General features: G+C 44.5%; 1 protein-coding gene across 2 annotated transcripts in view; it reads left to right on the top strand.

Moving 5' to 3' along the window:
* LOC135544643 (ceramide transfer protein-like) overlaps nt 1-21043 on the top strand; it is a 36712-nt gene that overhangs the window by 12761 nt on the left and 2908 nt on the right. The window contains exons 3-14 of one of the 2 annotated variants that reach the window (XM_064972403.1): nt 7613-7729; nt 12595-12672; nt 17476-17583; nt 17661-17796; nt 18670-18753; nt 18981-19231; nt 19368-19454; nt 19577-19669; nt 20186-20281; nt 20449-20581; nt 20699-20769; nt 20903-21031. In XM_064972403.1, coding sequence (XP_064828475.1) covers nt 7613-7729; nt 12595-12672; nt 17476-17583; nt 17661-17796; nt 18670-18753; nt 18981-19231; nt 19368-19454; nt 19577-19669; nt 20186-20281; nt 20449-20581; nt 20699-20769; nt 20903-21031 — 1383 coding nt within the window. The remainder of the gene's footprint in view (nt 1-7612; nt 7730-12594; nt 12673-17475; nt 17584-17660; nt 17797-18669; nt 18754-18980; nt 19232-19367; nt 19455-19576; nt 19670-20185; nt 20282-20448; nt 20582-20698; nt 20770-20902; nt 21032-21043) is intronic. The other variant, XM_064972404.1, reaches the window with a different exon arrangement.

The raw sequence follows: 21043 nt of genomic DNA on the forward strand, positions 1-21043 counted from the left end.
AGTTTACCCTGCATAAGATGACAACAAAAGGACACTAGGTAGCCTTGCTTGTAGGAGCGTTGGGCCAGTAACCCGAAAGGTTGCTGGATCGAATCCCGAGCTGACAAGGTAAAAATGTCATTCTACCTCTGAGCAAAGCAGTTAACCCACCGTTCCCCAGGCGCCAAAGACGAGGTTGTCGATCGAAAGGCAGGCAGCCCCCCCGCACCTCTGATTCGGAGAGGTTAAATGCAGAAAACACATTTCAGTTGAAGGAATTCACTTATCCAACTAACTAGGTATCCCCCTCTCCCTTTTAAGGATCAATTCCTCAGTTCAAAAGGCTGGCGAGTAGCCTTAGAGCCCTAAAGTAGCAGACCTGGCCTTTAGCCTCGCCACTCAGAAAGCCACTAGCATCCATTATTAGCTCCAGATTTAGCTTCAGCTCTCCTCTCTGCTCTCCTCAGGGGCTTGGAGACAGACCACACAACGGGGAGGGTCTGTTGATTTGGTTCAATCTCTCTTTCTCTCTGGTTCCCTCGCTCGTTCTCGTTCTTTCTCTCGTATGTTCTTTGGTTCTCTTTCTCTCTCTTACGTTCTCTTCCTCTCACGTTCTTTCTTTCCTTCTCTCCCTCTTTCGATATCTTCTCGTTCTTTCTTTCCTTCTCTCCCTCTTTCAATATCTTCGCGTTCTTTCTTTTTTCTGACATTATTTTTCTCATGTACTTTCTTTCCTCATTTCACTCGTTCTATCTTCTACCTCTCTACATCCCCTTTATTCTCGTTCAATTTTTCCCTCTTTCTCATGTTTTTTTCTTTCTCGCTCTTGTTCTGCTTTGCACTCTACCTTTTTTCTCCTTCCCCCTCTCTATACATCCATCTCCCCTTCTGACTCAATGCATATTTGATCAAAACCAAGGCCATTGGCAGTGATACTCTGAGGAAGGATGGCAAAGCAGAGGTCAATAGAGTTGACAAATGTCAATGTGTGCAAATTAAGTCTTCTCTCTGCCTACCTCAAACCCTTCAGCCTATTTATGTTGCTATTGCAGAAGGAAGCTCGTTGATGGGTTTAATCTGTCCAATGAATGGCTGAATCTGTTTTATTCAGTAATATTGTAGTTTTAGGGTGATTGGAGAGGAATAGAAGGGGCAGGGGCATTCAGGGTTGATTTTCAAGGGTTTACTAAGAGAGATTGGAGGGTAGTATGGAAGAAAAGAGGGCGTGACAGAGACCAACAGAGAGCCGGAACGAATGACGGGCTATGGGGGAGGTGTTGACAGTGTTAGAAAGTGTTAGTTGAAACAGGAAATGGGTCTCTTCCTCCGGTCTGGTTCTCATGACATCCTGTGGGCTGATATCACAGGAGACGAGTCGTCTCTGGCCCGCTGTCCTATTTTTAAAAATGTATTTCACCTTTATTTAACCAGGTAGGCTAGTTGAGAACAAGTTCTCATTTACAACTGCAACCTGGCCAAGATAAATCAAGCAGTGCGACATAAACAACAACACAGATTTACACATGGAATAAACAAACATGCAGTCAATAATACAATCGAAAAGGTCTATATGCAGTGTATGCACTGTATATAGACAGTCCCGCCCTATCCTGCCCTCTCTCGTCCCTAACCTATCCTGCCCTCTCTCGTCCCTAACCTATCCTGCCCTCTCTCGTCCCTAACCTATCCTGCCCTCTCTCGTCCCCCTATCGTGCCCTCTCTCGTCCCTAACCCTGCCCTCTCTCGTCCCTAACCTATCCTGCCCTCTCTCGTCCCTAACCTATCCTGCCCTCTCTCGTCCCTAACCTATCCTGCCCTCTCTCGTCCCTAACCTATCCTGCCCTCTCTCGTCCCTAACCTATCCTGCCCTCTCTCTCGTCCCTAACCTATCCTGCCCTCTCTCGTCCCTAACCTATCCTGCCCTCTCTCGTCCCTAACCTATCCTGCCCTCTCTCGTCCCTATCCTGCCCTCTCTCGTCCCTAACCTGCCCTGCCCTCTCTCGTTATAGTCTTCTTTTCCCCAGTGACCCCACCCAACTACCATTTTAGGGTTTGAGTTTTTGTGCCAGAACACAGATTTATGCTCAGTGTTGTTGTATACACCGCAGTAATACTGTCTGTGAAATGCTGGAAGTCTTGTTTAATATGTAGATATGTCGTGGGCTGCAATTGTTTAGATTGGTTTCTCTTAGGGATGTTAATTGGTTAGATGCTGAAAATACATTTGAGCGTCATGCTTATTGGTCTATAGGATAATTTGCATAATTGAGTGGAATTAAATTGATGCGTGTTTTGTTAGTTAATCGTGTAAATTATTTATGACATTGGCACAGCATGTGTTACAGAACCTAGTAGCTGAATAATATCACTTGTCGGACAGTGCAGCTCTCAAACAGCTGGATGCTGCTGGAGTAAAAAGTGTTCTTATTCGAAGCCCAGTCATTGTGCAACAATTCTAAATGCAATCGCATGTTAAAAACAGGTTGGGCCGGCCGCTTCAACAGCACAATGGGGAGTTTGTCTTTGGAAAGAGAGGCGTGAAAGAGGCCTCAGCCTTAAACCTGTCCGTTAGAAGTTTCAGGACTCCTCCCTGCATGCTTCAGACAGAACTTTAAAGAGAGCGTTGGAGGAGAGGGTACCTAAGTATTCACTCGCGTGTATATGTCCGTCAGCTGAGAGATCCTGCTGTGTATTTACAGGGGTTGTGTTTTATATTGACAGTCAAGTGTTTTGCTTCAATAGAGTGATCAGGGAAGTACAACTGTAGTTTTCCTTCAGAGAAAATACATTAGTGCAACACATTTGGCTGGCAGCCACACAAGTAAATGAGCTTACAATTGAAAAGGTAGGGTCTATTTATTTAAACAAACAAACAATGCATGGCCATCATATTTCTAATGTTTATCGTGACAATAATGAGACCAATATACATTTCCTAATGTTTTTCCTAAAGTTAATCTTGCATAAGTCAGAGCGCTGTCTGCTGATATGCCCGTTTGTGAATTCTCATCCGAGTGGAGAAGTGTAACTGAGGCACAAAATCAGTCCGATGCCGAGCAGAAGTTACAATAAGAAGCATTATAGATCTTTGTTTACAGAACGCAGCAAGATATTTCTTATGCTTTTTTAAACCTTTTTTTCCCCCCTGTGTGAAAAAATGAATTCTGCGTTAACTAGCAAGTTTAATCTTAGGGGTCGCGTTATCTAAGTAAGTATCTGAGTTAATAAGGGGATGGGGCATCATAATGTGTTCGCTTTCTGCCATGTTTGAGAAGTCAAAGCCCTTTTGGATGAGTTATCTGCCACTGCTATATTTTAGATTTCCTTACACTCCTCCCCCGTCTTCCCCAAGCAGCAGGCGGGCTCCCGAGTGGCGCAGCGGTCTAAGGCACTGCATCGCGCTCCTAGAAGCGTCACTACAGACCCTGGTTCGATCCCGGGCTTGATCACAACCTGGCTGTGATCGGGAGTCCCATAGCGCGGCGCACAATTGTCCCAGGGTTGTCCTGGTTAGGGTTTGGCCGGTGTAGGCTGTCATTGTAAAGTAAGAATTTGTTCTTAACTGACTTGCCTAGCTAAATAAAGGTTGCCCTAGCGAGTCCAGACTCCAGTACTCTTCTTCCTTCAGATAAACACAATGTCTCTCGTTCACATTCACTTGTAAATGTCCAAACTCAACAAAAATAACATTCGGTAGCTCGTGTGTGTGTGTGTGTGTACGTACATAGTCACTTTAACCACATGTACATACTACCTCAATCAGCCTGACTAACCGCTGTCTGTCTGTAGCCTCGCTACTGTATATAGCCTGTCTTTTTACTGTTTTATTTCTTGACTTGCGTCTTGTTCACCTAATACCTTTTCTTGCGCTATTGGTTAGAGCCTGTAGGTAAGCATTTCACAGTAAGGTCTACACCTGTTGTATTTGACGCATGTGGCAAATACACTTTGATGTATAATTTTATGAGCTGGATTGCCTGTCTATGCAATTTGTTTATTTTCATTTGCGCTCGTTAGCATATTTAGCTAGCAGCCTCCGTGGAAATTCATTATTACTTGTGCTAATTTTGTTAACATTCTGGTAATAGATGGCCAATGGGCTTTTTTGTCTTTGTCTTGCTAAACACATGGTAATACCATAAATCCCGGGATGAGAGAAAGACGGTATTATGATATGAAAATCTGGATACTGCCCTAGCCTTGAGTCTCTCCCCTCAAACACACAGGCTTTCTTTAAGGCTAGTGGTAGATTGTTAGTAAAAATAGAGAACAATAAAGGACCAAGACTGCTGCCTTGCAGAATACCACACTTTACATGTTTTACATTAGAGAATCTTCCATTAAAGAAGACCCTCTCTTCTATTGGATAGCTGGCTCTCAACCCATGATATGGTAGAGGATGTAAGGCCATAACACTTAAGTTTTTCCAATAACAGACTACGGTCAATAATATCAAAGGCTACCATTACAACTCCCACAATCTTATCAATTTCTTTCAGCCAATCATCAGTCATGTGTCAGTGCAGTACACGTTGAGTGCCCTTCTCTATAAGCATGCTGAAAGTCTGGAATTGCTCACAGACGAATTAAGTCTGGAATTGCTCACAGCTAATAGTCAGTCAATCAGTCACTGAGTGTCTGTGCGACGTGGGGCTGGGGCTACTGAGCAACACGAAGACTGCAGATTGACGTTCTGCAGAAGTTAACTTCAGTAATGGACAGCAACGTTTGAACGTGTGTTTTGTATGCCATTTACTATTGTTATTTCTCACCCAAACTGAGCATCTGGTCCTGTCCTCTCTCCCGTCCAGGTTTCAGCACAGCTAAATTAGACTCTTCCACTGAGCCCCCCCATTCTATAGAGCTGATGCTGGCTGGCTGGGCTAGAATGACTCTGCCAACTCACTAAAATAGTCTCGTTCTGCTGTGATGCACACACACTCTCTCATTCCATTAGATCTGCCAGTGTGAGGTTTGGTATTGGAAGTGGGGTGTTGTAAAATAAATTGACCATCTTACGAGGTACTAGTCTGGAGGGGCTTAACATTAGTTCACCCCCAAATAAATGTTTTTTGCCATAGCTCTCCAAGAAGGTCTGAGCCTACTGTCAGTCTTTACAATTTATGTGGCATTGAGGCATGCAGATTTCTACTAATGAATGAATTCCAGAACAGGATTATAAAACCACTTAATTAGCCTAATGTCTGACGTTCAGAATCTGGACAGGTTTTGGTGGTAAATGAAGGAGCCATCATGTTGTAGCTTGGGGATCTGGACAGGTTTTGGTGGTAAATGAAGGAGCCATCATGTTGTAGCTTGGGGATCTGGACAGGTTTTGGTGGTAAATGAAGGAGCCATCATGTTGTAGCTTGGGGATCTGGACAGGTTTTGGTGGTAAATGAAGGAGCCCATCATGTTGTAGCTTGGGGATCTGGACAGGTTTTGGTGGTAAATGAAGGAGCCATCATGTTGTAGCTTGGGGATCTGGACAGGTTTTGGTGGTAAATGAAGGAGCCATCATGGTGTAGCTTGGAGATCTGGACAGGTTTTGGTGGTAAATGAAGGAGCCATCATGGTGTAGCTTGGAGATCTGGACATTTACCTTACTCTCTATCGCTCGCTGTCCTCAACTGCCCTGACCAAACCACACACACCCTCTGGCTGTGATTAGCCCTGGTTTGTGCCCTCCTAGACTCTCTCTCACACACACACACACCCAGTCCTCTGGCTGTGATTGGCCCTGGTTTGTGCCCTCCTAGACTCACTCACTCACAGACAGACAGACACAGAGCACTTATTTTAACTTATAATACATCAATAAAAATCCATTTAGCCTCAAATAAATAATGAAACATGTTCAATTTGGTTTAAATAATGCAAAAACAAAGTGTTGGAGAAGTAAAAGTGCAATATGTGCCATGTAAAAAAGCAAACGTTTGAGTTCCTTGCTCAGAACATGAACATATGAAAGTTGGTGGTTCCTTTTAACATGAGACTTCAATAATCCAAGGTAAGAGGTTTTAGGTTGTAGTTAATATAGTATTTATAGGACTATTTCTCTCTACCATTTGTATTTCATATACCTTTGACTATTGGATGTTCTTATAGGCACTATAGTATTGCCAGTGTAACAGTATATCTTCCGTCCCTCTCCTCGCCCCCACCTGGGCTCGAACTAGGAACACATCGTCAACAGCCACACTTGAAGCAGCGCTACCCATCGCTCCACAAAAGCCGCGGCCCTTGCAGAGCAAGTGGAATAACTACTCCATGTCTCAGCGCGAGTGACGTTTGAAACACTATTAGCGCGCACCCAGCTAACTAGCTAGCCATTTCACATCAGTTACACCAGCCATTAGGCTGATAGGCTTGAAGTCATAAACAGCACTGTGCTTTTGAAGAGCTGGTGGCAAAATGCACAAAGTGCTGTTTGAATGAATGCTTACGAGCCTGCTGCTGCCTACCATCGCTCAGTCAGACTGCTCTATCAAATCTTAGACTTAAACATAACACACAGAAATACGACCCTTTGGTCATTAATATGGTCGAATCCAGAAGCTATCATTTCGAAAACAAGACGTTTATTTCAGTGAAATACGGAACCGTTTGGTATTTTATCTAACGGGTGGCATCCCTAAGTCGAAATATTCTTGTTACATTGCACAACCTTCCAATGTTATCTCATAATTAAGTAAAATTATGGCAAATTAGTTCGCAATGAGCCAGGCTCCCCAAACTGTTGCATATACCCTGACTGCGTGCAATGAACGCAAGAGAAATGACACTTTCACCTGGTTAATATTGCCTGCTAACCTGGATTTCTTTTGGCTAAATATGCACGTTTAAAAATATATACTTCTGTGTATTGATTTTCAGAAAGGCATTGGTGTTTATGGTTAGGTACAGTCATCCAACGATTGTGCTTTTTTCACTAATGCGCTTTTGTTAAATCATCCCTGATTAGATGCAACACAGGACACGCTAGATAAACTAGTAATATCAACCATGTGTAGATGACTAGTGATTGTGATTGATTGATTGTTTTTTTATAAGAAGTTTAATGCTAGCTAGCAACTTACCTTGGCTTCTACTGCATTTGCGTAACAGGCAGGCTCATCGTGGAGTACAACGAGAAGCAGGTGGTTAGAGCGCTGGACTAGTTAACTGTAAGGTTGCAAGATTGGATCCCCCGAGCTGACAAGGTGAAAATCTGTCGTTCTGCCCCTGAACAAGGCAGTTAACCCACCGTTCCTAAGCCGTCATTGAAAATAAGAATGTGTTCTTTACTGACTTGCCTATTTTAAATAAAGGTATATATTGATTTAATCGGTCGACCTCTAGTCTGTTCACTTCTGCTGATCGGCTACTTCAAAAGCCCATTTGTCTCTCGCCTGCCTCATAAAATGGAGGATGTTCTGATTTTGAACTCTGATTTCTCTCTGCCTTTTTCCTCTTTCTTTCAATGGCCTGCTATATAAGCTACAAACCCGTACTGCTTCACTGTCCGTGTGAATCGCAAAGAAGTATTCTTGCTGTCTTATGTTATTCCCAGTACTATGGCCTGTGCAATATTTAAGTGTTTTGTTGCTGTACATTTGACAGTTTTTCCTTGGTCTCTCTCTCACTCCCTCAGCCCCATGAGTTTGACGAGTGCAGGCTGGATGTCAGTGTTAACGACAGCGTGTGGTACCTGAGGGCCACAGACCCAGAACACAGACACCATTGGATCAACTCCATCGAACTACACAGGGTAAGACTTATAATAAAACACACACACTGGACTGTTCAGTATGTCTTTGTTTTACCTTGGCTGCATGTTTCTTATCGTCACATCTTATGTCTACCTACAAGTGCCAGGTAATAAGATATCATGTAGGTCATGGTTGCACACAGTCCAATCAGGGATGGGGTACATATACTGAACCAAAATATAACCGCAACAATATTTCATTGATTTTACTGAGTTCCAGTTCATATAAGGAAATCAGTCAATTTAAATAAATTCATTAGGCCCTAATCCTATGGATTCCACATGACTGGGATACAGACAGTATCTGGTGTGACCACCATTTACCTCATGCAGCGCGACACATCTCCTTCGCATATAGTTGATCAGGCTGTTGATTGTGACCTGTGGAATGTTGTCCCACTCCTCTTCAATGGCTGTTCGAAGTAGCTGGATATTTGCGGAAACTGGAACACGCTGTCGTACACGTCGATCCAGAGCATCCCAAACATGCTCAACAGGTGACATGTCTGAGTATGCAGGCTATGGAAGAGCTGGGACATTTTCAGCTTCCATGAATTGTGTACAGATCCTTGTCATGGGCCTGCAGACCTGCCAACATGCACTCATTTTGCTTACTAACTACGCAATTCTCTACATGTCCGAGTTAAAAGTACGCAGAAATGAATAGGGCCTGATTTTTTTTATTTTAAACATTTTAATGAAAAATAAATCCACTGAGTAAATCTGACATCCGATTCTCGAGCTGCCATATGCAGATGTACGAGGCTGTGCCAACCCGACATGGAGATGAATACATCATTATTCAACGTAGCTGCCCTGTGTCTGCCCCTCCTCCTGTTTGTTGTGTTGCTGAGTTAGCTGACTGTCATCTGTACGTAAACACAAATGCCTTATCGGCTCCGTGTGTTGTGGAAAGGTCAACGTTAGAGAAGCTAACGTTAGAGTACAAAAGATGGCTATTCAGTGGGCTCTATAGTGACAGCAGTTCACTCACATTTGCTAGTGAAAGAAATTAAATGCAAATACGAAAATGAACTGGTCGCATTTGTGCGCGTGTAATATATTTAATTCTGCGTCCCATTAGTTGTATTTTCCACGTAACATTACGAGGATCACGCAACCTGATAGACTAACTAATTATGAGCCATGTCACAAAAAGCATAATCTAAACATTTTGGCATTAAATGGAATTCGGGAGTTTAGAAGAGTGCACGATGAAGATTGAATACATGTCCGCTATTAGCTATAGCGGCAATGCTTCTAAAATGCCTTTACACCAGATTTGATATTTTTCCAATTTCGACTATCTGAAATGATATATGCGCTGCAAAGAAATCCAATAGTCACCTTTTTACACAGGCTGAAGCAGCGGACTCTTCTAGCAAACCGCGTTCAGATTCCCTTTGCGGTAGCCTACTTACGCTTTGTGTAGCCAGTTTGTGATCATTTGTTTTTATGTTTTCAAAATGATTTGCTCTTAGTGTTGATTAGGAACCGTGTCTAAAAAGCCAATACTTGTGAGCTGTCCCTGTTTGAGAGGTGACAAGCATTCCTCTACTATAGAGATCAAACTTGTGAGTCAGAGTCAAGGCCCGCGGGCCACATCCGCCCGCGAGAAGGTTTTTTACGGCCCCTGGGATGATCTGTCCCAGTAAAATTAACTTTCAGTTTGTACTGAAAGAGTATAAGAGGTGAAACGAAACACGCGGACAAAAACAAGAATATGGACATGGAACAAAGGCTACAAAAGGCAGAGGAATTAAAACGAGGCCTCAAATCTCGACAGGCTCTGTTTCACAAGGCCAGGCTGCTGTCAAGGCCAGTTTTATTTTGGCAGAAGAGATCTAAATCAGCCCGGCCATTTACGGGGGGATTTCATCAAAAACTGCATGATTAAAGTTTGTGACGTTTGCCCAGAAAAAAGGCAACTTTTTAAATGTGAGTCTGAGCAGAAACACCATTGCCTAGACCAGTTGTCCATCAATCTAAAAGAGCAGCTTGTGAAAAAGGGAAAAGATTTCATTGCATATTCCTTGGCTGTGGATGAGAGCACCGACATTTCTGACATTGCCCAGTTGTCAATTTTCATCCGCGGAGTGGACTCCAGCCAAAAGCGTGACAGAGGATTTTTTGGCTTTACGTCCTATGCATGGCAAACTACGGGGCATGATTTGTATGAAGAGGTGTCAAGATGTGTAAATGAGATGGAGCTGCCTGGGAAAAACGTGGGTTTGACAACCGACGGAGCACCTGCGATGTGTGGACACCGGACTGGTGGCGAAGATACGGGAAAAGATGCAAGAGGAAAACGCGACAGGTGAGCTGACAGCTTATCATTGTATCATACACCAGGAAGCGTTGTGCGGTAAAGCCTTGAAAATGGAGCATGTAATGAGCATCATCACGCGCACAGTTAACTTTATCAGAGCCAAAGGTTTGAATCACCGCCAGTTCAAGGCATTTCTGACGGAGTTAGAAACGGAGCATGGTGATTTGCCTTATCACACAGAGGTGCGATGGCTAAGCCAGGGAAAGGTGCTTCAAAGATGTTTCGAGCTTCGTGAGGAGATTTGTCTGTTCTTGGACAGCAAAGGGAAGACACAACACAACTCCGAGACGAAATGTTTCTGTGTGAAATGGCTTTTCTGTGTGACATTGAGTCATCTGAATGCAATGAACTTGCAGCTGCATCGGGATCATGTCATCTCTGATATGTACAGTACAGTGAAGGCATTTAAAACCAAACTGACTCTGTGGGAGAAGATGCGGAAAGAAAATTTGAGCCACTTTCCCAGCTGCCAGACCATGAAAGAGAAGCTCTCTACCAGTGTTCCCGAGCGCACAGTTGGCTGATAAAATAGGTATGCTTGCCGCTGACTTTCGACGCCGATTTGCTGACTTTGAAGCACAAAAAAGCAGGTTGGAACTGCTCGGTAACCCATTTGCTGTTGACGTGGAAAGCTCACCACCAAACCTCCAAATGGAGTTGATTGACCTCCAATGCAATGATGCACTGAGGGCAAAATATGCGGCAGTGGGTGCTGCGGAGTTCGCCCGTTTCCTCCCCGACACAATGCCCCAGCTGCGCATCCAGGCTGCTCAAACGTTGTCTATGTTTGGCAGCACATACCTGTGTGAACAACTTTTTCTTTGATGAACCTGAACAAAACATCACACAGAAGTCGACTTACTGCTGAACACCTCCACTCAATTCTGAGGATTTCCTCAGCTCAGAGCCTTACCCCGAACATTGATGAACTTGTGGAAAAGATGGGACACCACCAAGTATCACCCTCAACCTCAAACAAGTGAACATTACTGTGCAATCACATATTTAGAGTTTTTACTCAGTTCAAGTTTAAAAGTTAAAGTTTAATATTTGTTTTCACTGCATGTTACTTCTCCTTAAACAAAGTGTTGTTTTTGATTAATAGATTTTTGCACTTTATTTTATTGTATTTCAATCCAATTATATTTTAAAAATATTTCAGTTGAGTGGATGATAGAAAATTGCTATTATTGTTTTTTCTTTGAAGTAAATTTAGCCCACTTTTGCTAAAATAGAAAATATAGGCTACTGATGGTGCCTTGAATACCGGTTTCTTTCATTTAATGTTCATGTTATGGGGATTTTTATATAAAGGAAATTTGTCTTTTGTGTCTGTTGAAAATTAAAGATTACTGACAGAGCCATAAGAAAATATTGCTTTATTTATCTGATCATATTGGAATATATTTGTTAGGTTTTCAGTAGGTTCAATTAGGTTCACTAGACTATATGCGTCATTTAAAAATTTTTCAATGAACATTCGAACAGTCCGGCCCTCGGCTTGTAGCTAAATTTTTTATTTGGCCCTCCGTCCATTTGACTTTGACACCCCTGATGTAATGGAATAAACATACAGACAATCTGTGCTAATTCCACAAAACATATATTTATTTTATATGTTCTGTACTTAGCAGTATGAATCTTATTTCTGTTTTGTAAATACCTTTTTCAGAGAACTGAACTGAACCACGCGTGATCCATAATGTTTGTCTAAGCACATGAATCTCCAATTTGCCACACACATCTGGTATTCTAAAAAGTTGGACATTGTTGGCAGGTCTGGGGCTGTGCATTGTCGTGCTAAAACATGAGATGGCAGCAGATGAATGGCACGACAATGGGCCTCAGGATTTCGTCACGGTATTTCTGTGCATTCAAATTGCCATCGATAAAATGCAATTGTGTTCGTTGTCCGTAACTTATGCCTACCTACACCATAACCCCACTGCCACCATGGGCACTCTGTTCACAACGTTGACATCAGCAGACCGCTCACCATATACGTAGTCTGCGGATGTGAGGCCGGTTGGAAGTACTGCCAAATTCTCTAAAACGACGTTGGAGTCGGCTTATGGTAGAGAGATTAACATTCAATTATCTGGCAACCGCTCTGGTGGACATCCCTGCATTCAGCATGCCAATTGCATGCCCCTTCAAAACATGAGACATCTTTGGCAATGTTGTGTGGCAAAATGGAACATTTTTGTGGCCCTTTATTGTCCCCAGCACAAAATGCACCTGTGTAGTGATCATGCTATTTAATCTGCATCTTGATATGCCACACCTGTTGGCAAGGGAGAAATGCTCACTAACAGGGATGTAAAAAGATTAGTGCACATTTTAGAGCAATGAGAAGCTTTTTGTGCATATGGAAAACTTTTTAGTTCAGCACATGAGACCAACACTTTACATGTTGCGTTTATATTTTGGTTCAGTGTAGATGGTTGAGTTGTTTCATTCATTTCGTATCAACCAGGCACTCACTCCCTGTTACAGTTGTGTGTGTGTTTTACGTGTGTGTGTGTGTTTCTATCAGAGTCTAAGAGAGGGGAGGATAGACAGTGGAGTCATCCAGAGGACATCACTAGTCCCTCCAGCAGCAGTGTGTTTAATGGCAAGTCTACCTATACTAAACCAGCTACTGTGTGCTCTACTACCATTTAGCACAGTGCCCTTAATCCAGTGTGTGTGTGTGTGTGTGTGTGTGTTTGTGTGCGCGCTTTATCCAGACTTGTCATTTTCTGTTCTCACCATAGAAAGCAGGTCAGATAATGAGTGGCACCTATTGTTTACACTCCGGTGTTAACGGATAAAGTTCCCAGGGAGGGGTTCTCACTGACACACACGCAGTAATAGGTTGTACAGGGCTCTGCATCACTGATCCAGTTTATAATTGTTTCCACAGACGCTCTGATCCTTCTGGAATTAGGTCCTGTTACTCATCAGAGGGAGGGAGGAGGGGGGAGAGAGGGAGGGCGGAAGAGGGAGTTGTGGATGGATTAGCGTAGAGTTTAGGATAGAGAGGAGGGGTGGGGGAGAGGCAAGATGTGGAGGGAGGAGTGTACAAGTGGGAGGACCATAATAGACAGAAGGGATTCTTCACTCTGACAGTCTGAGGCTATTTTCTAGGGAGGGATATGCTTACGCAATGGAATTGGGTTGTGAGAAGGCTTTGGTGGGATTTACGGTATTACTGGCATAGCACACAAGGGGGTGCTAAAAAATGCAATAAAAGCCCATTGGACCTCGATTACCAGAATGCTAACAAAATGAGCACAAACTAATAGTGAAATCACATACACTGTTAGCTAAATGCTAACAAGCGAAAACAAACAAACTAATTCCGAAGACAGGTAAATTCAGCTCATAAAGTTATACAATCTTAGCTAGTAGCTACCAAATGTCATTTTCGGCGAGTGTGGACATTTACAAGCGGAAGTGAATATGAGATTGTGCACAAAGTTGTGATGCATGCTTTTCTGAAGGACGAGCAGCATGTGTACATGAAGCAGAGGGTGAGAAGAACGAAGGAGGGGAAAAACGCTAGTAGGAAGCACAGGGGAAAATGGCAACTGTACAGACAACTCATTCAGAGCTCTTTGGCAAAAAGCCATTCTAAGATATCTGATGGCAAACATTTTACTAGTAAAATGCATACATGCATAACTTCACCTCATGTGCACCGCTCAACAGAGACTCGCCGATTAGATAGAACACTACGGACTCACCAGCTCCCGCATTTGTTCTATTTACAAACAAACACGTGCCTGGCTCAACTGTTCTGGGGTACTACGGCAAGCTTCACAATGTGACCAGCGACATGAAGAAAGCAATAGGTTTTATTTCCTAACGTATTGTTGACTGCAGGTGTTAACTTAAAAAAAAATTGATACACATATTCACATTTTATTGGAAAAACATCATAGTTTGGACGGTTTTGAAAAACCATCCCGTGGCTTTTTCTAAATACCCCGATATGCGGTATACCGCCCAAGCCTAGTTGTGAGGTTGCAGATGGTGTGAAGGAAAGGGTGTCTGTGAGAGACCAGAACACAGCAGAACAAATGGTAGACCTTGTCCTATGAGCATGTAATTAACATGTTTAAATAGTGAACATTGTGTTTGTATGTGGTGTCAGACACTAACGCTTCAGAACATAATGATGAATTTGTCCTTGAAGGCAGAGTAACCGCCCCACCCTTAAAGGGATACTTGGGGATTTTGACAATGAGTCCAGTATAAAGGAAGTTGGAGGTAGTATATCGGTTGCACTAGTGCTGGCTAGCAACTTCCTTCCAGCTGCACGCAGAGACATACAAATGGTATCCGCCAAGTTCGTCTGACTGGGGAAGAAGAAAAAAGGGCAAAATCCCGGAGTATCCCTTTAAGGCATCCCCATGCTTCCCACCCGAAACAGGTTGCGTGTGTATTATGACATCTTGTGAAGTTTTGGTCTTCAAGAGTTTTTTTCCCGGCTGTTTGTGCACACATTTTGTCTCGAGGCATGCCGAAGTCGGTAGCCGAAGTCCATGCCCCTTCGTCAACCGTAGGGATTCTTCAATTAAGTGTTTAATTCAATTAGAGACAAATGCTTTCATGCACATTTTTCCCCTTGAGAAATACTGCACCAAACATCTGCATGTAAAATTGCGCAAAAATGTATGACAGATTTCTTGGGTTATCTTCGATTAATTCAGACTATTTTAAGGAAGTGTATACTGGCTACAACATCTCAAGATGGAAATACAAAACTTTTTTTTGGCTTTTCTTCTCATTTTTCAAGCGACGGTCTGAAGGGAGGATGCGAGCACACTCGTTGGGTTCGCCGAGGATGGACGCCAGCTGAACCGACGCATGCAGAAGGCTTTCTCCTCTCCCTCCTTTCCTCGCTCTCTCCTGACACATGTTAGTCATTCCTGGCAGTGGGTTTTGGGAAACCCCTCCGTGTCACACTCTTCCCCCTTCCTCTTGTTCCTCCCAGCCCCAGGGTGACCCTCTGATTCAGCCAGAGCAGGAAGGAATGAGTCACACACACACACACACACTACGCCTTCTCCCCACAGTGAGTCAACAGTCAGAAACTCTCGGCCTGTGAGGAGGCCCTTCTCTCCCCCTCGCAGTCTCTTGTCTCCCTCTGATCGCTCTTCAGACTCACAGCAAAGTGTCAACTTTCACTAGAGAAAAACAATCTGGTCAGGGCTAAAAATGTTCGTAAATTCTTTTCTATATTAAATAATATTTTGCGTTGCGCTTTGCTACTTGAGTAAACATGGTCTGTGTGTGATTGTATGGAAAGTTCCACGTCTGTCTGGTAAAATATTCTTATCCGTTAGTACACCGAGATAGACAGCTGATTTCACATGAGTCCATCTCGCTCTCCGTCTCACAAACGTTTTAGTACTGTAGCTATGTGTGTGTTTAAGTTATATTCAGACTGGGGCATTGCATATGTACTCTTACTCTCTCCTCTTCTCCATCTCTCCCTTCCCCGTCTTTCTTGGTCCTTGAGTGGCGCAGCGGTCACATCCTCTCTCACCATTACACAAGCACCCCTGTGTGTTTCAGGAGTGTGCGCAACATCACCCTGACCACACAGTTCTCTCTATGAGCCTGACACAGCAACACAGTGGGACCATAGCAACAGTGACCACGGCGACCATGGAACACTGTCACAGAATGGAGTATTGGGTGGCTTCCTCTAACAGAGGATAGAATCCCTGACTTCTTACCGAACCCTGACACTTAAAATAGAGAGAGCGAGCGAGGTGGGAAAAGAGGGAAGATCTGTCTGGAGAGGACATAGTGATTCACCCGGTGTGAATTAGCACTCAGAAAAGAGTACAGACACTGTGTGGGGCCATAACACAGGGTTCAGGGTTCAAGTGGAACCGAGCGTGTAGCCTAGTTAAACGAAGATGCTAGAGGCGTCACTACAGACCCGGGTTCGATCCCGGGCTGTATCACACCTGGCTGTGATCGGGAGTCCCGTAGGGTGGCGCACAATTGGCCCAGGATCGTCCGGGTTAGGGGAGGGTTTGGCCGGGGTAGGCGGTCATTGTAAAATAACACCTGACTTGTCTAGTTAAATTAAAAAATGAAAATACAATTTCTGATGAATGTGTTTGTATAGACTGATAGCAAACACACTGCTTCTTTGATCTTGTGGCCGATTTTGTCTTTATCAACCAGCCAGATAAGAAACTGCATTATATTCATTAGCAGCTCTGTGATTTGGCAGATAGCGGCTGTATTGAATGGTCATTGTTGAAATGGGTATAGCTGAGAGGGCGACAGTAGTATTGAAAGCCCTGGTGGAGGCAGGAAAATGGTTACTCCTGGTCATTGACCGATATTAAGCTCTGGGTGGGTGATGCAGGGCCAGGCAGCGGCCATGGGAACAGTCTGCCACCTGGTGGTGAGGAATGGAAGCACACGCCTTCATCTTCGTTTAACTAGGCTACACGCTCGGTTCCACTTGAACCCTGAACCCTGTGTTATGGCCCCACACAGTGTCTGTACTCTTTTCTGAGTGCTAATTCACACCGGGTGAATCACTATGTCCTCTCCAGACAGATCTTCCCTCTTTTCCCACCTCGCTCGCTCTCTCTATTTTAAGTGTCAGGGTTCGGTAAGAAGTCAGGGATTCTATCCTCTGTTAGAGGAAGCCACCCAATACTCCATTCTGTGACAGTGTTCCATGGTCGCCGTGGTCACTGTTGCTATGGTCCCACTGTGTTGCTGTGTCAGGCTCATAGAGAGAACTGTGTGGTCAGGGTGATGTTGCACACACTCCTGAAACACACAGGGGTGCTTGTGTAATGGTGAGAGAGGATGTGATTCTCATTTAAGTTAAGACGTTGTTTTTAAGTTTAAAAAAAATATGCGTTATAACACATCCTCTCATACAAGATGTACTGGCTAAACCTTGTTTACCACACCCGTAGAACCGTGGTCATATGAAAAGACATGTGAATAACATGTACTCAGAGGAAAGAGTCATGTGAAAATGTGTCAGCATGACTTGTCAGAAACACAGGTAGTGATTGGGATGGGAGGACAGAGCTCGAGATGGGACACACGGAGAAAAGAAATGGGGTCGGAGAGTGTTTAACGTTCACCTCATACTCTGTCCCAGTGTGACAAGTAGCGGTGAAGGTGCTTGGGGATCAGGAAGTTTACTGTTGGGAGTGTTTGACTGAACACACCGTGGGTCTGTCTGTGACTGTGTGACAGGGTGAGTTGAGATGCGTTCCATGTGGTGGTAGATGTAGTGGCGTGATACGGTGACTTGTATGTCACCTCCCCTTGCTGCTGCTGACGAAGCGCTTAGGACACTTCATGTTTTGGCTAATGTGTTAGGTTCATAGCGATGTGGATATATGCTTAACGTTATCGTCACTCTCTTCCCTGTGTCTAGGCGGAGTCTGGGTATGGGTCAGAACCCAGTCTGAGGAGACATGGCTCCATGCTGTCTCTCACGTCTGCTACCAGCGGCTACTCTGCCACATCCACATCCTCCTTCAAGGTGAGACCTAAACACACACACACACACACACACAGAGTGTTTGCTGACCGTGCCGCCCCTCTGTTTGGCCCTGAAAGGGTCACAGCCTGAGAGAGAAGCTGGCGGAGATGGAGACGTTCAGAGACATCCTGTGCAGACAAGTGGACACGCTGCAGAAGTACTTTGACGGCTGCTCTGACGCCGTCTCCAAGGACGAGCTGCAGAGGGACAAAGGTAAGACGACGAATGAACCGGTCAATCAATCAGATGCTTATTTCAGACAATACGTTCTTAAGTGCTGGACAGCCACAGGTCTACGGTCCTTTGTGTAACTGTGGAGGAAGATACTTCCACTCTGACAGCAAAACCAATACGTTCCTTCCTACTTATTGCTTAACTTGCAAATTAACAGAAAACACCGCAACAGCTACCTCCAAAAAACAATGGCAAAGTGCCACAAAAATGCCTCTAAATGTTATTTGGTGTTCCCAGCAGAAATGCTAAGTGTGTGTGTGGATCATGAAAATATTCAAAGCTTTGGGGAAACATTTGCAGAATCTTCAACGAAATGTGTTCCGTCAACCCCCTCGTTGAGATGCAGTCATTTCTCTGTCCCTCTCTCTCCCTTCCTCACTCTTTCTGTCTCTCACCCTCCCTCCCTCTCATTCTCTTCCTCCACCCCCTCTCTCTCTCTCTCCCTCTCTGTCTGAAGCCAGAACATTTGCTCATGGTGGAGTTTGCGCTTTGTCACCGTGCTAAACGATGGCTCTGAATGACCACGAACAATCAAACCGTTCCTTTGTTACCCATCAAATCCCTTCCTCGTTCCCTCCTCTCATGCCCCCTCAGTCCATCCATCCCTTACTCCTGAATAAGAGGCCAGGCCATTGTTGTTCTGAGGACAGTAGAGTTCTGTTAGCGTGCCGTGCTGGGTGGCTGCATAGGCAACTCTTGGCACTACTCTGGCTCTATTGATGACTCTTTGCAGGGGCTTTATAGGGACTGGTGTACTACTGTTTGACGATTGCTGATCTCTCTCTCTCTTTTGCGCTCCCGTTCCCTCCTTCTCTCCCTCCTCCTCTCCCTCCTCCTCTTCCTCCTCTCTAGTTGTTGAGGATGATGAGGATGATTTCCCCAACACTCGGTCAGACGGAGAGTTCATCCACAACAACAACGGCAGCAAGGAGAAGCGTGAGTACAGCAGAATCACTTCTATCGAAAGGTTACACAGCTTGCAGGTTCAACCTTTTTTGAGGCTATTTGTGCTTTTGAAAACTATTTGTTGAAAATGAAAAACTATTTGTAGTCCATGTGTGTATGCATGTAGTAAACATGAAATACGATTAGTGTCCTGAAATGTTTCAAAACACCTAGCTATGTTTAAACGTGTTTTTACACGCACATTCTTCTCTGTTCAGTGTTCCGATCTCTGAGCCCTAAGGGCATCAATGGAATAGACTTTAAGGGCGAGGCGATCACGTTTAAGGCCACCACAGCTGGGATTTTGTCCACCCTGTCCCACTGCATCGACCTGATGGTGAAGAGAGAGGACAGCTGGCAGAAGCGACTGGACAAGGAGACAGAAAAGAGGAGGAGGATAGAGGAGGGCTACCATTCCGCTCTCTCTGAGCTCAAGAAGAAGTCTCACTTTGGAGGGCCTGATTACGAGGTGAGACGACTGGGTCGGTTCTATGATGGTTTTGAGCCAGGTGGGAAAAGACACCCGTCATTCCCGTTCTCAGTAGGTAATGAGCGCCGTGTTGCTCTTCCCTTTTCTTATCCTTCTCCCTCTCCTCTTCCTCCAGGAGGGGCCTAACAGCCTGATCAATGAGGATGAGTTTTTCGATGCCGTTGAGGCCGCTCTTGACAGACAAGACAAGATGGAGGAACAGGTACAGGAGCCAGGGCAAAACCCCTCCGCCTCTATTGATAGAGATAAAATCCAGTTCTATGATGATAATGATCAATCTTCGTATTACATTGAGTGTTTCATCCTGGCCGCGTGTGTCTCCAGTCTCACACCGAGAAGTCGCGGATACAGAGATCCAGTCCAGTTCCCCCGGGAGATGTCTACTCCACCATAGGATCACACAGATTCGCTGACAAGGTCATTTGCCTCATTTAGTCCATGAACACGTCACTTTAACAGTCACCATCACACTATTCTCTCTCTCTCTCTTTCCCACTCATATTTTTCTCCTTCCTTATCTCACACTTCCCGTTCCTCACTCTCTTTTTATGTTTGGTCGTGTTCTCTTGTTTTCCTTCCTCATCCCTCTCTCTTCTCATCCTCCCTGTAGCCCCATAGTCACTGCCCCCCCCCCCAAACCAGTGACAACAATCCTCGAGGACTGGAATTGCCCACCCCTGCATAATATTATTGGTTGCCACCCTGAGTCACTACACTATATTTAGCTAGCTAGCATGCTTTTGTCTTTGTCTGCTAGTACAGAGATTGACTGGCCTTTGCAGTTTGCATGTCATAGCTGTTGCCTCACCACAGTACAATCAGTGGTTTGTCTTTCCTTTAACACATTTGTGTTTGTCAGTGAGCTGTTATTTCCATCTGACATTTAAAACCCCATCTGTCCCTCATGTTCCTCTTCCTGGTTGCTTTTAATAGGTGGAGGAGATGGTGCAGAATCACATGACCTACTCGCTGCAGGATATGGGCGGGGACGCCAACTGGCAGCTAGTAGTGGAGGAGGGGGAGATGAAGGTAGGGGGGAGGGAGGAAAGGAGAGAGAGGAGTGATTTGATTTATGCATGTGCCTTATGTGAAAGAAAGAACCTTTGTGTTGCCAGCACTTCAACTAAGCCATTCTGTCTTCAATCCCATAGTTGAAGTAAAGTAGTAACCACGGTACCCCTCTCTGTTTTGTGTAGGTGTACAGGAGGGAGGTAGAGGAGAATGGTATTGTCCTGGACCCCCTGAAGGCCACCCATTCTGTGAAGGGAGTCACGGGACATGAGTTGTGTCACTACTTCTGGGACACGAACGTACGCAACGACTGGGAGAGTAAGTCTCATCTGATCATTGTAAATATTAAATTCTGTCATTTCTTGCTATGTTCCTTATTTTTAGTGGACATGTTCTAATCTGTTTCTCTGTCCGTCTCTCTTTTCATTCATTCAGCCACCATTGAGAACTTCAACGTTGTGGAGATGTTATCGGACAACGCTGTCATCGTCTATCAGACACACAAGGTAAGAGGGAACGTGTAAAACACACACACGATCTATGGGCTCTGAGAAAAGATTGGGTTTTTAAAGGAAGGAGACAAAGCCAAAACCTGAAGACTTGTGACGTAAAGCAGCATACATGTGAACTGTATTGCAGAGGGTGTGGCCAGCATCCCAGAGAGACGTGCTGTACTTGTCTGCTATGAGGAAGATCCTGGCTAACAACGAGAACGACCCAGACACCTGGCTGGTCTGCAACTTCTCTGTGGACCACGACAACGCCCAGGTCATTTGACCC

Source organism: Oncorhynchus masou, chromosome 8 (genome assembly GCF_036934945.1).
Source record: "Oncorhynchus masou masou isolate Uvic2021 chromosome 8, UVic_Omas_1.1, whole genome shotgun sequence".
Classification (NCBI taxonomy): Eukaryota; Metazoa; Chordata; class Actinopteri; order Salmoniformes; family Salmonidae; genus Oncorhynchus; species Oncorhynchus masou.